At 35.1% G+C, this 13505-nt stretch overlaps 1 protein-coding gene across 23 annotated transcripts in view; it reads right to left on the minus strand.

The window, feature by feature from the left end:
• Positions 1-13505, minus strand: part of GPHN (gephyrin) — a 439592-nt gene that overhangs the window by 111364 nt on the left and 314723 nt on the right. For 15 of the 23 annotated variants that reach the window (XM_080684045.1, XM_080684039.1, XM_080684042.1 and 12 more), the window contains one exon: positions 9557-9599. In XM_080684045.1, the coding sequence (XP_080540171.1) occupies positions 9557-9599 (43 nt within the window). Of the gene's footprint in view, positions 1-9556; positions 9600-11302; positions 11366-13505 lie in introns of all 23 variants that reach the window. The other 8 variants (XM_080684038.1, XM_080684034.1, XM_080684044.1 and 5 more) reach the window with 1 other exon arrangement.

The following is a 13505-nucleotide window of genomic DNA, read 5'->3' on the forward strand; positions in this document are numbered from 1 at the left end:
CTTAAAGATATTTAAGATCACTATTGTTAAAATAACAACAGCAAAAATAGAATATCTAACCTGGCCTGTGTTGTTCAGTGGTCAGAGCATCAGCTTACACATCAAAGGACTCGGGTTTTGATTCCAGAACATGGGCATGTGCCTGGGATGCAGTTTGATCCCCAACCCTGGTTGTGGTGTGTGCAGGAGGAAACCAATAGATGTATCTATCTTACATCGAAGTCTTTCTCTTTCTCTCTCTCTCCCTCCCTCCCAATCTCTCTAAAAAAATCCCTGGAAAAAATATCCTCCATGAGGATTAACAACAACAAAAAGGGAATATCTGATATTTATGTATGGGTATTAAAAGTATGTGAACAAGAAGGAGATATAAGTAAGGTTATAAGTAAATAAGTCATTATCTAATAATTTTAAAGTTTAATCACATTTCTGAAAACTAGAATATTGGAGTATTAAGATCAATGGGAAGAGTCCTAAAACCCACAAAGTTCAGTTTTTTAGCATAAGGCTAGCAAACTTACAAATCTATATATATAAAAGCCTAAACAACTGTTACAATGGAACGACTAGAACGATCAGTCGTTATGAGGCGCATTGACCACCCCCTTGTCTCTCCCCCTGGCCGGCAGGCCCACATCGGCCTGCTGCCTGCCCACCATGGTGGCAGTTGGCTCCTCCCCCTGGCTGGCAGGCCCTGATCACCTGATCGAGGCCTGCTGGCCAACCTCCTGGTCCCTCTCCCCAGCCAGCAGGTCCCAATCGCCCAATTGGGGCCGGGCCCCAGGCTGGGATGGGGAACTGGGGGTGGGTGGTGGCGGACATAGGTGGTGAGGGAAGGAGGAGGGGGGAGGTGGGGAACCTTGCAGTGGTGGTGTGTGGGTGGTGAGGGAAGGGGGAGGCGGGGAGGCGGGAAATCTGATCAGCCCTGATTGCCGGTCAGGCCTAGGGTCCCCACCTGTGCACAAATTTCATGCACCGGGCCTTTAGTAAAGTATAAAAAGCAAAGCCTCACAAATTTAGGAGCTACAGATAAACTAACATACCTAAAAATTTTCAGTTCATTTAATAGATAAATAACATTTATCTTCTCTGCATCCCAATAAAACCTGTTCCATTATGTAATGAATATCGCCAATAAAATAATAATGTCTTCAAATAAACATGTCTTTAAGATAAAATTATTTTAAAATTAAAAGCCCACTAGAAACATGGGATGAATGTGCTAGTCTTTGACAAAACAATTTGGGAGAAAACAGTTGTTTGAAAAGAAGAGCAATGCTAAGTCAGTTTCAAAAGAAAGCCATGGGAAATCCCTTACTTCAGTACTACTCAACTGAATCATTATTCCAGTTTCTTGCTGTGCAAGTAGTAAACTCTCTTAATGTATTCAAAGGAGAAAGTCAGTTTGTCTTTATATAACTCAAAACCCAAAGCCACTATTTTACTTATATTATAGTTTATTCAAATAAGAATCTTCAGAAATTAGCATAGAATTCTACACATAGTTAAATAAAACAGGATGCCTTTTCACCATATTAGGATGCAGATAAATTATTTTGTACCCTGGGGATATTTCTGGCTAGATAACTACCGTTAGCTATTACATTAGATTGAGAATTGAAACATGGCTTTACTATTCTACTGTTTCATCAGCATAACTTTAGTAATCCAGAAAACTCTTGTTTAGGAAGATAAAACTTAGAAATTACTATTCATTCTAGGAACTTCCTCAAAGACCCATTGACTGTTAGTATCAAAGACAGTGTACACACCAATACCTTTCTAAGCCCTCACCCCCAAATCTTTGCATAGAGGCATTTTGGGTACTGCTATAGTGCAGAGTTCCTTCCCAGGAATTGAGTCACACTGTGGGCACAGGGCCCGCGCCTCCACTGCTGGCCACAGGGTAGCCTATTGCAGGACTGGCGATTGGAATGGCCTGCCTGGCCCTGGGCCTTGGCTGAAGTGGATGGAGAGGAAATTGCGGAGAGGAGCCTAGAGTCTGGCACAGACCATACTAGTCCTAAGTTTGACATTGATATATTGGTTTCACTTCTGAGGCAAGAAAATGTGTGATAAAAGTTCCTCCAGAGATGAAATATACAGATTACTTTGTGACTGGGAGTGGAATCTCCACATGCCATGGCCTACTTCATTGTAAAAATGCACAAATTGGCATAGAACATAAAAGTGAGTGCAAAAGTTAAGATTCAAAGGAATAGAGATTAGATGACTTAATATTAAGATAAAAATACTACCCAAAGCAATCCATGGTTTTATTGCAATACCTATCAAAATTCCAAAGACTTCTTTTTTTTCTTCCAAGAAATAGAAAAGCCAATCCTCAAATTCAGTTGAAATGGCAAAGCAATATAGAAAAAGAACAAAGTTAGAAGACTCTCACTTCCTAAAATTAAAACTTACTTACAAAGTTATAATAATCAAAACAGTGTAAGACTGGCATAAGGATAGACATATACATCAACAGAATGGTAATGACAGTCCAGAAATAAACCGATACACCTATAATAAAGAGATTTTTGACAAGAATGCTAAAACCATTCAACAAGAGCAAGAACAATCTCTTTAACAAATGGCATTGGGACAACTGGACATCTACAAGCAAAAGAAATTAAGTTGGATCCCTTCCTCACACTACATCACACTTAAATTGTACCACTGAAATACAATCTCTTCATTGCAGTAAAAAAACTACCCATTGGTGGGTATCTCTAATAATCCTCTGTCGTGTCCTTTATAACTGTCACCCTCAGACGTTTAACATAGAAACAGTTTTTCTTCCTCTGTAATGTCATTCCTGCTAACTTGATAGGCAGAATGTACTATATAAATGGAATTAATACATGAAATGTTCTCCTGATGGTTTCCTTCCTTGAAATCCCCAAAGACTCCCCTATTTGTAATGAGCTTATAGCTAATTTGAATATTGAAGATCTCAAGGAGATCAACCCCAAATTGAAGATTTCAAAAAGATGCCAGACCTTTTACATTTAGTGGGCAAAATTTCAACAAATAAAGGAGAATTACTAGGGTTGAACCCATTAAAATTCAAATCAGGACATCTAAACCTCTATTCCTATGTGCAAAATATTCTTTTATTATCTTTATTTTGCAGATGAGGAAAGTGAGGTAGTAGATGAAGTACTGCAAGGAGCTTCTTCCAGAACCCATTTTAGACCATCAGTTTCTTTTCTAAGAAAAAACACAGCACCAGTTCCTAGATTGTTAGATAACTTAATTTTTAAAAAGTAGGAAAATTGGGCCTTGATACAACAATCAAAATCCTGACCACTCAAAGGAAATTCTGTATTTCTTTCTTCCTTTCTCAAGCCTCTTTACTTCAATCTTTACAAAAGGCCCTGTTAAGTAGGGAAGGTGCTACGTGCTATGATTCAGAGAATAGCAGATGAGTTACATAATGCCCCCAAGGCTAAATAACTAATCACTTGAAAGTTTCATGAAATTACAATGACAATGCCTTAGCTGCTTTAGGTATAATATTGGCTTCTTGTGGAATAACATGTGCTGATATTGGGTAAGAATGTGGTTCTTATATGCCTGTAGACTTCTCTGGGATCACTGATATTACTAAAAAGTGTCAGAAAGCAAATAAGTCAGAAAATTAGGTAGTTTGACTAATAACCCTATATCTTATTCTGAAGACTCCTCAGACTGAGAAAGAGATTTATTCTCTTGGCTTAATTTTGTTTTTGTCCCCCCAACCCCAGTTTTATTGAGATGTAATGACACAGAGCACTGTGTAAGTTTAAAATGTACAGCATTATAATTTGACTTTCACATATTGTGAAATGATTCCCACAGTAAGTTTAGTTAACATTATCATTTTACATAGATACAAATATTTCTTTCCTTGTGATATGAACTCTACTGCCTTAACAACTTTCAAGTACACTACACAGTAGTGTTAACTATACACTGAGTGGCCAGATTATTATGATTTCTGAACGCATAATAATCTGGCCACTCAGTGTATATCCTATATAATAAAAGGCTAATATGCAAATTGTCCCCTCGACCAGGAGTTCGACAGGCAGGTAGGCGGGCCAACCGTCCATATCCCCTCCCCCTGGCCAGCCTGGTGTGACCCCACCCATGCACGAATTCATGCACCAGGCCTCTAATATATATATACTGAGTGGCCAGATTATTATGTGTTCAGAGATCATAATAATCTGGCCACTCAGTGTAGTTGTCATGTTGTATATTACATCTCCAATACTTATTTATCTTATACCTTTTGAGTTTGTACCTTTTGACTACCTTCATCCAATTCCGCAACCCAACACCTCTGGACCTCTGGTAACCACAAATGATCAATTTTCTTTGAGTTTATTTTTATTCCACATATGAGATCATACAGAATTTACTTTGCTCTATCTGACTTATTTCACTTATCATAATGCCCTCAAGGTCTATCTATGTTGTTGCAAATGGCAAGATTTCCTCCTTTTTTATGGCTGAATAATATCTATCTATCTATCTATCTATCTATCATCTATCTATCATCTATCTATCTTATCTATCTATCTATCTATCTATCTATCTATCTATCTCATTACTTCTTTATCCATTCATTCATTGAGGGGCATTTAACTCTTTCCATTTGTAAACAATGCTGCTATGACCACAGGGGTGCAGTTATCTTTTCGAGATACTGATTTTGTTTCCTTTGGATAAATACCTAGAAGTAGAATTGATGGTATACAGTATTTCAATTTTTAATTTTTTGAGGAAACTCCATACTATTTTCCTTAGTGACTGTGCCAATTTACAATCCCACTAACAGCAGACAAGAGTTCACTTTTCTCCACTCCTTGCCAGCATTTGTTATCTCTTGTCTTTCTGAAGACAGCCATTCTAACAGGCATGAAGTGATAACTCATTGTGGTTTTGACTTGTATTTTCCTTATGATTAGTGATGCTGAGCGTCTTTGCATGTACCTGTTGGCCATTCATGTCTTTTTCTGAAAAATGTCTATTCAGGTCCTTTGCCCATTTTTAATTAGATTATGGGTTCGTTTGTTTTGTTTTGCTCTTGCTAAAAAATGCCAACCATCTTCTAAACTTTCAGAGAATCATAATCTTTTTTTCTAGTGAAGGGTCTTGTCTCTTTTTTTTTTTTGAGTTCAGAGAGGAAGAGAGAGGGAGACAGAGACAGAAACATCAATGATGACATTGATCATTGATCGGCTGCCGCCTGCATGTCCCATATTGGGGATCCAGCCCAGAACCCGGGCATATGCTCTTGACCGGAGTCCAACCTGGGACCCGTCAGCCCGCAGGCTGATGCTCTATCCACTGAGCCAAACTGGCTAGGGTGTGAAGGGTCTTGTTTTGATGTTGATGGCTGCTAACTGATCAGGGTGGCGGTTGGTGGAGGTTGGAGTGGCTGTGGCAATTTCTTAAAATAATAAAATTAAGTTTGCTATATTTATTGACTCTTCCTTTTACAATTTCTCAGTAGCATGTTATGCTGATTGGTAGCATTTTACCCATAGAACTGCTTTCAAAATGGGAGTCAATCTTCTTAAACCCTGCCACTGCTTTTTTAAGTAAGTTTATGTAATATTCTAAATCCTTTGTTGTCATTTCAACAATCTACAAAACAGCATATTCCACCAGGAGTATATTCCATCCCAAGAATCCACTTTCTTTGCTCATTCATTAGGAGCAATTCCTCATCTGTTCAAGTTTATTATCAGATTGCAGCTATTCAGCTACCTCTTTAGGCTTCACTTGTAATTCTAGATCTCTTGCTAGTTCCACACATCTGCAGTTACTTCCATCACCTAAGTCTTCAACGTCTCAAAGTCACCCATGAAGGTTGGAATCAACTTTTTCCAAACTCCTGATATTCTGACCCTTACCATGAATCACAAATGATCTTAATGGCATCTAGAATCACAAATCCTTTCCAGAAGGTTTTCAATTTACTTTGCTCAGATCTATCAGATGAATCACTATCTACGGTAGGTATAGCCTTATGAAATGTATTTATTAAATAATAAGATTTGAAGTCAAATTAATCCTTGATCCTTGGGCTTCAAAATGAATGTTGTGTTAGCAGGTATGAAAACCATGTTAATCTCCTTCAGAGCTCTTGGATGACCAGGGGCCTTGTAAATGACTGATATTTTAAAAGGAACCTTTTTTTCTGAGTAGTAGGTCTCAACAAAAAACTTAAAATATTCAGTAAATCATGTTACAAACAGATGTGCTGTCATCCAGGCTTTATTGTTCCATTTATAGAGCACAAGCAGAGTAGATTTAACATAATTCTTAACTATGAATGGTAACATTGACTTTAAGCCACCAGTTACATTAGTCACTAACAAGAGTGTCAGCCTGTCCTTTGAAGCTTTGAATCCAGGCATTGACTTATCCTTTCTATGAAAGTCCTAGATGGCGTCTTCTTCAAATAGAAGTTTTTGTTAATATTGAAAATCTGTTGTTTAGTGTATCCACCTTCATTAATTATCTTAGCTAGATCATCTAACTTGCTGCAGCTTCCACATGAGTACTTGCTGCTTCACTTTGTACTTTTATGTAATGGAAATGGCTACTTTCCTTTATCCTCATGAACTAACTTCTGTTATCAAACTTTTCTTCGGCAGCTTTCTTACCTCTCTTAGCCTCCACAGAATTGTTCTGGATTAGGCTTTGGCTTAAGAATATGTGGCTGGTTTGATCATCTATCCAGACCACTAAAACTTTCTCCAATCAGCAATAAGGCTGTTTTGCTTTCTTATCATCCATGTCTTCATTGGAATAGTACTTTTAATTTCCTCAAAGAACCTTTCCTTTGCATTTACAACTTGGCTAACTATTTTGCTTAATAAGCTTAGCCTATCTCAGCTTTCAACATGCCTTCTTCATAAGCTGAATCATTTCTAGCATTTGATTTAAAGTCAGAGACATGGGACTCTCACTTTCACTTGAACACTTAGAGGCCATGTTGGCCTAATTTCAATATTGTTGTTGACTCAAGGAATGGGGAGGCCCAAGGAGAGGGTGAGAGATGAGGGAATGGCTGGTTGCTGGAGCAGTCAGTACATGCAACATTTATCGATTAAGTTTGCCATCCTATATGGATATGGTTAGTGGAACCCCAACATAATTACAATAGTAACATCAAAGACACTGTTCACAGATCACTATAACAAATATAATAATAATGAAAAAGTTTAAAACATTGCAAGAATTATCAAAATGTGATACAGAAACATGAAGTAAGCAAATGCTGTTAGAAAAATGGCACAGAGAGACTTGCTCAACGCAGGGTTACTATAAACCTCATATATATATATATTATCTGTGAAGAGCAATAAAGCGAACTGCAATAAAACAAGGCATGCCTGCATAGTTTTTTTTAAAAGTTGTCTACATTTTGGAAATGTTATCCTTGAGTATCCTCAAGGAAATAAATAAATAGTAAATAAATGAAAAATGATTAAAGTAGAAGGAACAATAGGGACATATAAAAAGGATCTATCATGATGCCTGCTGGAAATTCAGAGAAGGCTTCACAGAGGAGACCACACTTGAACTGAATCTCAACAGATAAGAATTTTCTAGGAAAATAAGGGGAATGAATATTTTGTGCAGTGGGAGAAAGGTCCTGCCTCTCATCCAGGACATAGCATTGAGAGAATGGTGAAATGCTAATAGGGTCTATATGACTATAATATAGTAACACATGGCAAAAAAAAAAAAAAAAAAGAAAGAAATGAAGGGAGATAGCAGTAGACTAAATAAGCAATGAATTATTGAAGTCAGAAATTCACAGTACAGCTTATAGTGATGAAAGAGTTCTGGGTGTGTCTATGGGCATGATTATGAGTTACTAAAGTGGTATTGAGAAGAAAGAACTTAAACTTACAGAAGTCACAGAATTATGAGACTATGATGTTAGATGGGCTCTCTACATGGATATAAATGACTCTATGGAATATCTACATGACAAGTTCACCCTGAAAACCACGATCAGAAAAACCTGAACCATCATGATGTCCAGCCAAAATAATTACTAGCCAACAAGCCAGTAAGAACATAAATGAAATGAAAGACAGTCCAAGCAACACAAAGGTCCATGAGAAGTGAAAAAGGGTTCAAAGAAGTCTGTTTTCCACAAGAAATTATTTTTGTTCCTAATCACCATAATCATTATCAGTTTATTCATTATTATCTCTGGATCAAAAAAAATGGAAATCATATAGTAATCATCATAAAATATAATTTTAAAATTTAATTTATACCTGTTATTTTATTTTAATGATTCTTAGGTTATTTAACCTTAGGTTATATAACCTTAGGTGTTAGTATAGGACTTAGGTTATTTAACCTTAGGTGTTAGTATAGGACTACAGGACTTTACATCTCTTATAATTGAAAAGCCTTTCCCATGTCTTTCAAAATGCTGTAGAAACTCGCAAAAGTATAGAGATTAAACATGGCTGTTTGCATTTATTTTCATATAACTCTAACATAAATGTCCTGAGCAAATAATTGCAATATGCTTGCCTATCAACTCAATGGTTTCAAGCAAAGATAACAGATTCATAATACAGAAATGGAAAAAATTTACATTAAAGAAAATAAAACATGAATTTTTACCTATCTGAGATTCTGCTATTTTTTTATGTTAAATAATATACACATTCTACTGGAAATATAAATCATCCCATTTACTAAAACTCCCAGTGGTATAAGTATCCAATAGACCCATTTCAGTCTGATCCACCTGTACTTCTTCTTTTGATAAAGAAGAGGAATAAGAAAGGATTATATCATTAATATTAAGTGAAAGAAAATAATATTAAAGTAATTAGCATTTATACAGCACTTTTCTCTTAGGATCCCAAAGCTTTTAAGGCACAACCTTCAACATCACATCATTTCAAGGATGCAGGTTATTTATAGCTCCTTTTTATAAAATAAAAAATAGTTCCTTTTTATAAAATAAAAAAATGAATAATACACAAAGTTATATGACTTCCATTAGCAAACAAACAAAAAAAATAAAAGAAGGTTTCTTTATCCATGGTTCAGGGCACTATTTTTAAAACATGCTGCTTGTGAAGTAAGATCTTTCAGGAATGCACATACAGAAAATGATTATGATGTACCCTTTTAGGAATCACTTTTTTTAGTTTGATTCTCTTAGTGAATTTATATTATTATTTTCAGTTAGTCTGTTTTTAAGTAACTTTTTTGGCAGTGAGACAATTAAAGAAGGCTCCCATCTTAGAATCATAGAGGCGCTCATTATCAACCTAACTAGGAGTGTTATCAAAGTTTTGCTGTTAGCTTGCAAAAACAATTAGAATAAAGGAAATATCCATTACTATATTGATACTAATAATCCTAGAATATAAAAGCCCTAATATTCATATTTTGATATAAAAGTTACCTATTACCTTCTTCATTCTTTCACCAAAATGTCATTTTTAGCTTTTATTCCTGTTGAACCACAAGCTCTAGTTCACTAGTCCATCTAAAATAAGGACATACTTACTGGCTCTGAGAATGTTCTCCTTGCTGCTGCACCTGGACTGGACCTGCAAAGAAAGCATAAACTCAGTAATTTAGGGCTTCTACCATAGATAGCCAGATATGTAAGTATTCTTAATGGGCAAACTCCTGAGGTCTAGGAGTAAGGGTTCTATATATCTCAGATATCAGAACATGTTAGTAAAAATATGTTACATTTGTTTTATATATTATTATCCTTTCATTACCTTAAGTAACTGATTGATTTCCAGAAAAAAATTGAAGTACAATATTATAAATGTGACAGAGCTGTAAAACCAAAGGCAATTTTTTATTTATGTGTATTTGAAATTAGCATATGGAAAAAATTCAAGTTACCACATATTTAGTTTTGAATAAAGACCCTTAATCTTAAGGCATTATGTTTATCTATCGACTAGAATAATGCAATTCAAGTATTAAAGTTGCAATCAAATATTCCATTGTAATTTTTGTTACATGTTAATAAGGGGAAAATCCTCAGATACAATATTTATGTGTGATTCTAATAACTTTTGTTATTTATTATTATTGCTTATAAAAGATGAGTTTGTTTGAAATCAATGATTTTGAATACATTTATTTACCAGTTCTTAGGTGTATATATAATTTTTCAATCAGAAATGTTTATGCTTTGATTCAAATATTTTAGTTCAAAGTGGAACATTCTTTTAAATGCTGCAAAACTGTTGAATTCAAGGGCCATGCTGAATGGCACTACCACTTGTTAATTTCAGAGTAAATTGTATTTAAACTCCACACCTCTTCCTCCCATTCCACAGCAGCTTGCCCCAAATGGATATATACACAACAAATTAATTTCTATAGCTTAACACAATCTACTATTGTAATGAAACAACTTATGAAAGGAATGTTGCAACTTAGGGTGGATTATGGTTGTCCTTCCCTGAAAAAAATTTGTTAATGTTTAAAGAAACAACAACATAAAAAAAATCACATACACACAAGAAAAAAAACATACACACACCAAAAAAAGGGAAAATAATTCCAGATGTTAAAGTTATTCTCTTTTGGCCCAGATTGTTTAATTAGATTTAAATATACTAGAATGAAGAAGCTAATCTAGAAAATAGCATTCTTATATTATTTTACTCATAAGTTTTATTGGGGAACAATTCTGGACCAAATGGGAAAGAAATCAATGACTACTTAAAGAAAACAATACAGGGAGGAAAACAAAGAGCGAAAAGAAAAAAAAAAGAAGAGATGGGTTTGAGGTGGTAACTCTAGCAGATAGAAAAGAAAGTATGGGTTTACAGAAGGGGACAATATGTTAATGCAGAATGTTCTGCTATTTCTTATTGAAAATTTATATCAAGAGGGCAAGAATGACTAATGAACTTGCTGCAAGATAAACAAGCAAGTTGGCATACTATGGAATGAAAATAAGTGTAACTATATCACTACAGCCTTAAAGGAGAAAATAAACAAACACTAATAGAAAAATTAATAGATAAGCTTAATAAAGAGATAAACTACATTTTAAAAAGTGATTCAAAGAACATAAGAGAAAGCTAGAGAGTGAGAGAAACATCTGGGAGAGAGAAGAAAAAGAAAGGGGAAAATGTTGAAAGACAAAAACAGAGTTCAAAGAAGTCAAATGGAAGTCAAGAAAGTCTTCAACAAGATGTAGAAACAGAAGGAGCCCAAACCCATAGCGCAAAGCAATGTTTGCGAATGGAAAGCAGCTCCTTTGATCAGTAATAGTTACTCTTAAGTCGTAGCCTCTATTCCTCCAGAGTTCATCTTTAAGCCCTTCCAATCTAGAGTGGAGCTAGTGTATGGATAGAAACAAGAGATTTATAATGAACAGAGCAGTTCAGATGAGTAGTTCAAATCTTCTCATCAAATGTTTCAACAGGTTTATATAAAGTCTAAATGAAAATGGTGGTGAAGAAGTATCCGGCTTTACCAAAACCAAACAAAAAACAAAAAAAAAACCCAAACCAAAACAACAATAAAAGAACACCGTGTCCCTTCCATAGGTGGCCTAAAAAATTAAAAAAGTTCATTCATAGAGTAAATTTAATAAAGAACCCTGTCTTGCTTTGTAGCGCCTCATTTTAGAACTATTTTTTTTTTCCCAAATAGTTTTGGGAGAGAAATTTGGATGATGAAAACAATTCAATTCTGTGAGTCTGAGTTATTTATTTAGGTTCACAAATTGCCAAGAGCAGTATTAGCAACGTTTTCTCATTTATGTTACATTGGCTATTTGATCCAAACTTGAGGGAGATCACTTTTAAAATCAACAATTACATAAACTTTAGTGATTTTGAGTATGTATGTAAAAACATTGAGGAAAATAATTTTAAAAATGTAATAATATTTATGCATGTAGCAGATGTCCCTCTCTCTTGTACCATTAAACTGGTCATCTTTATCTATTTATTTTATAAAATTCCAATATAAAGATTTTACTTAACTCACAATGAAATGGAATTTACTTGAAAGAATAAAGTTGAGAAACAACTATTGTTCTTATTCTCACACATATGAACTCTAAAGAAGGTAATACAGGTCTGTCTCAAGTTTTATGGTTTACTGTTTTGTTTTCTTTATCTTACCCTGGATTTTTACTCAATGGAGAAAAATAAAGTTTGAAAAACTAAATAAAACCAATATTTTGCCCTAATACCAAATTTGTCAGGGATTAAAAATGAAAAATATGGTATTGGATTATCTATTACTTTATTCTATTGGATTAACATCTGACTTTATTGTGTTGACAATGAAGTTCCCTTTCAACTGAAGTCAAAACTACAATAATGGTGTAGAAACAGTATACTATATTAAAGTAAATGGAGGAAATGAAATGTACAAGAGACTCACTGAAAATATAGGTATTCATTTACTAATCAAGACTGCTTTCAGACATCAAATAATTCATTTAATTAATTTCAACATGTGTAATATAATTTTGCTGAAGATCACATTGCCCATTAACAAATCTTAAAGCCATGAAACAGAAAACAAAAGGGGGGAGAGCACGCAATAAATGGTAAGGGAAAAAGTGAAAATGCTTTAAACAAAACAGAGAAAAATTTAACAAACAACCACAATCTTTAGATACAGTTAGAGAAGTGACTTACCTTATGCTTAGGTCATAACAAGAATAGCACAGTGTTTAAAGTCAGCTCTTCATTATGGGAGGTACAATTGAAAGCCATAGGTTATAATAACATGAATTGCTACACAAAAATGAAGACTTTTTCAGCCCAACATGAAAAGCTAACTCTTATAGGAGAACATTTCAAATTATGTTTAATGCAACATGATGAACAATTGAGGGTTTAAACATCAAAACACATGAATCTCACACCAATAAGAGAGAGACGGCCCAGTCTCTCAGGAACACAGAAGATTTAATCTGTGACCATAATCTGTGACACATAAGGGAAGGCACATCACTCTAACATTGCATGCATGATGTATAACCATCTACTGACAATGCCCCACCCCAACCCCCATCCCACTCGTACACACACAAGCCCACTAAGATACAGGGAAAGAATGTAGTGCCAAGCTGTTATGAAGAAAGCAGGACACACAGAAGCGTAGCAGTGGTCATGTGACTTGAGAGGGTTCTTCCCTTAAACCATCCCATCTCCATGCTTATTTTAAAGAAGCCAGGAAAAGGCCCTCTTCAATGCTGCAGTAGCTACGAGCCCCCAGCATGAAGCTAGTGTGTGGAATTTTGATCACCGTTCCCTGCGATGTCAGGGGCTCTCCAGTGGAAGCCAGATGTGTAACACCAGTTAGTGGGGTATAAATGTATGAATAACAGACACCCTTTCCTTTCTGCATTTCACAGAAGTGAGGGAGGAGAGAAACAAATAAATAAAATCCACGTTAAGCATAGGCTCATAACAACATAAAGATGTATAAATATTAAAATGAAGATTACATTTGAT

Source organism: Plecotus auritus (assembly GCF_963455305.1).
Source record: "Plecotus auritus genome assembly, chromosome: 1".
In the NCBI taxonomy this organism is placed as follows: domain Eukaryota; kingdom Metazoa; phylum Chordata; class Mammalia; order Chiroptera; family Vespertilionidae; genus Plecotus; species Plecotus auritus.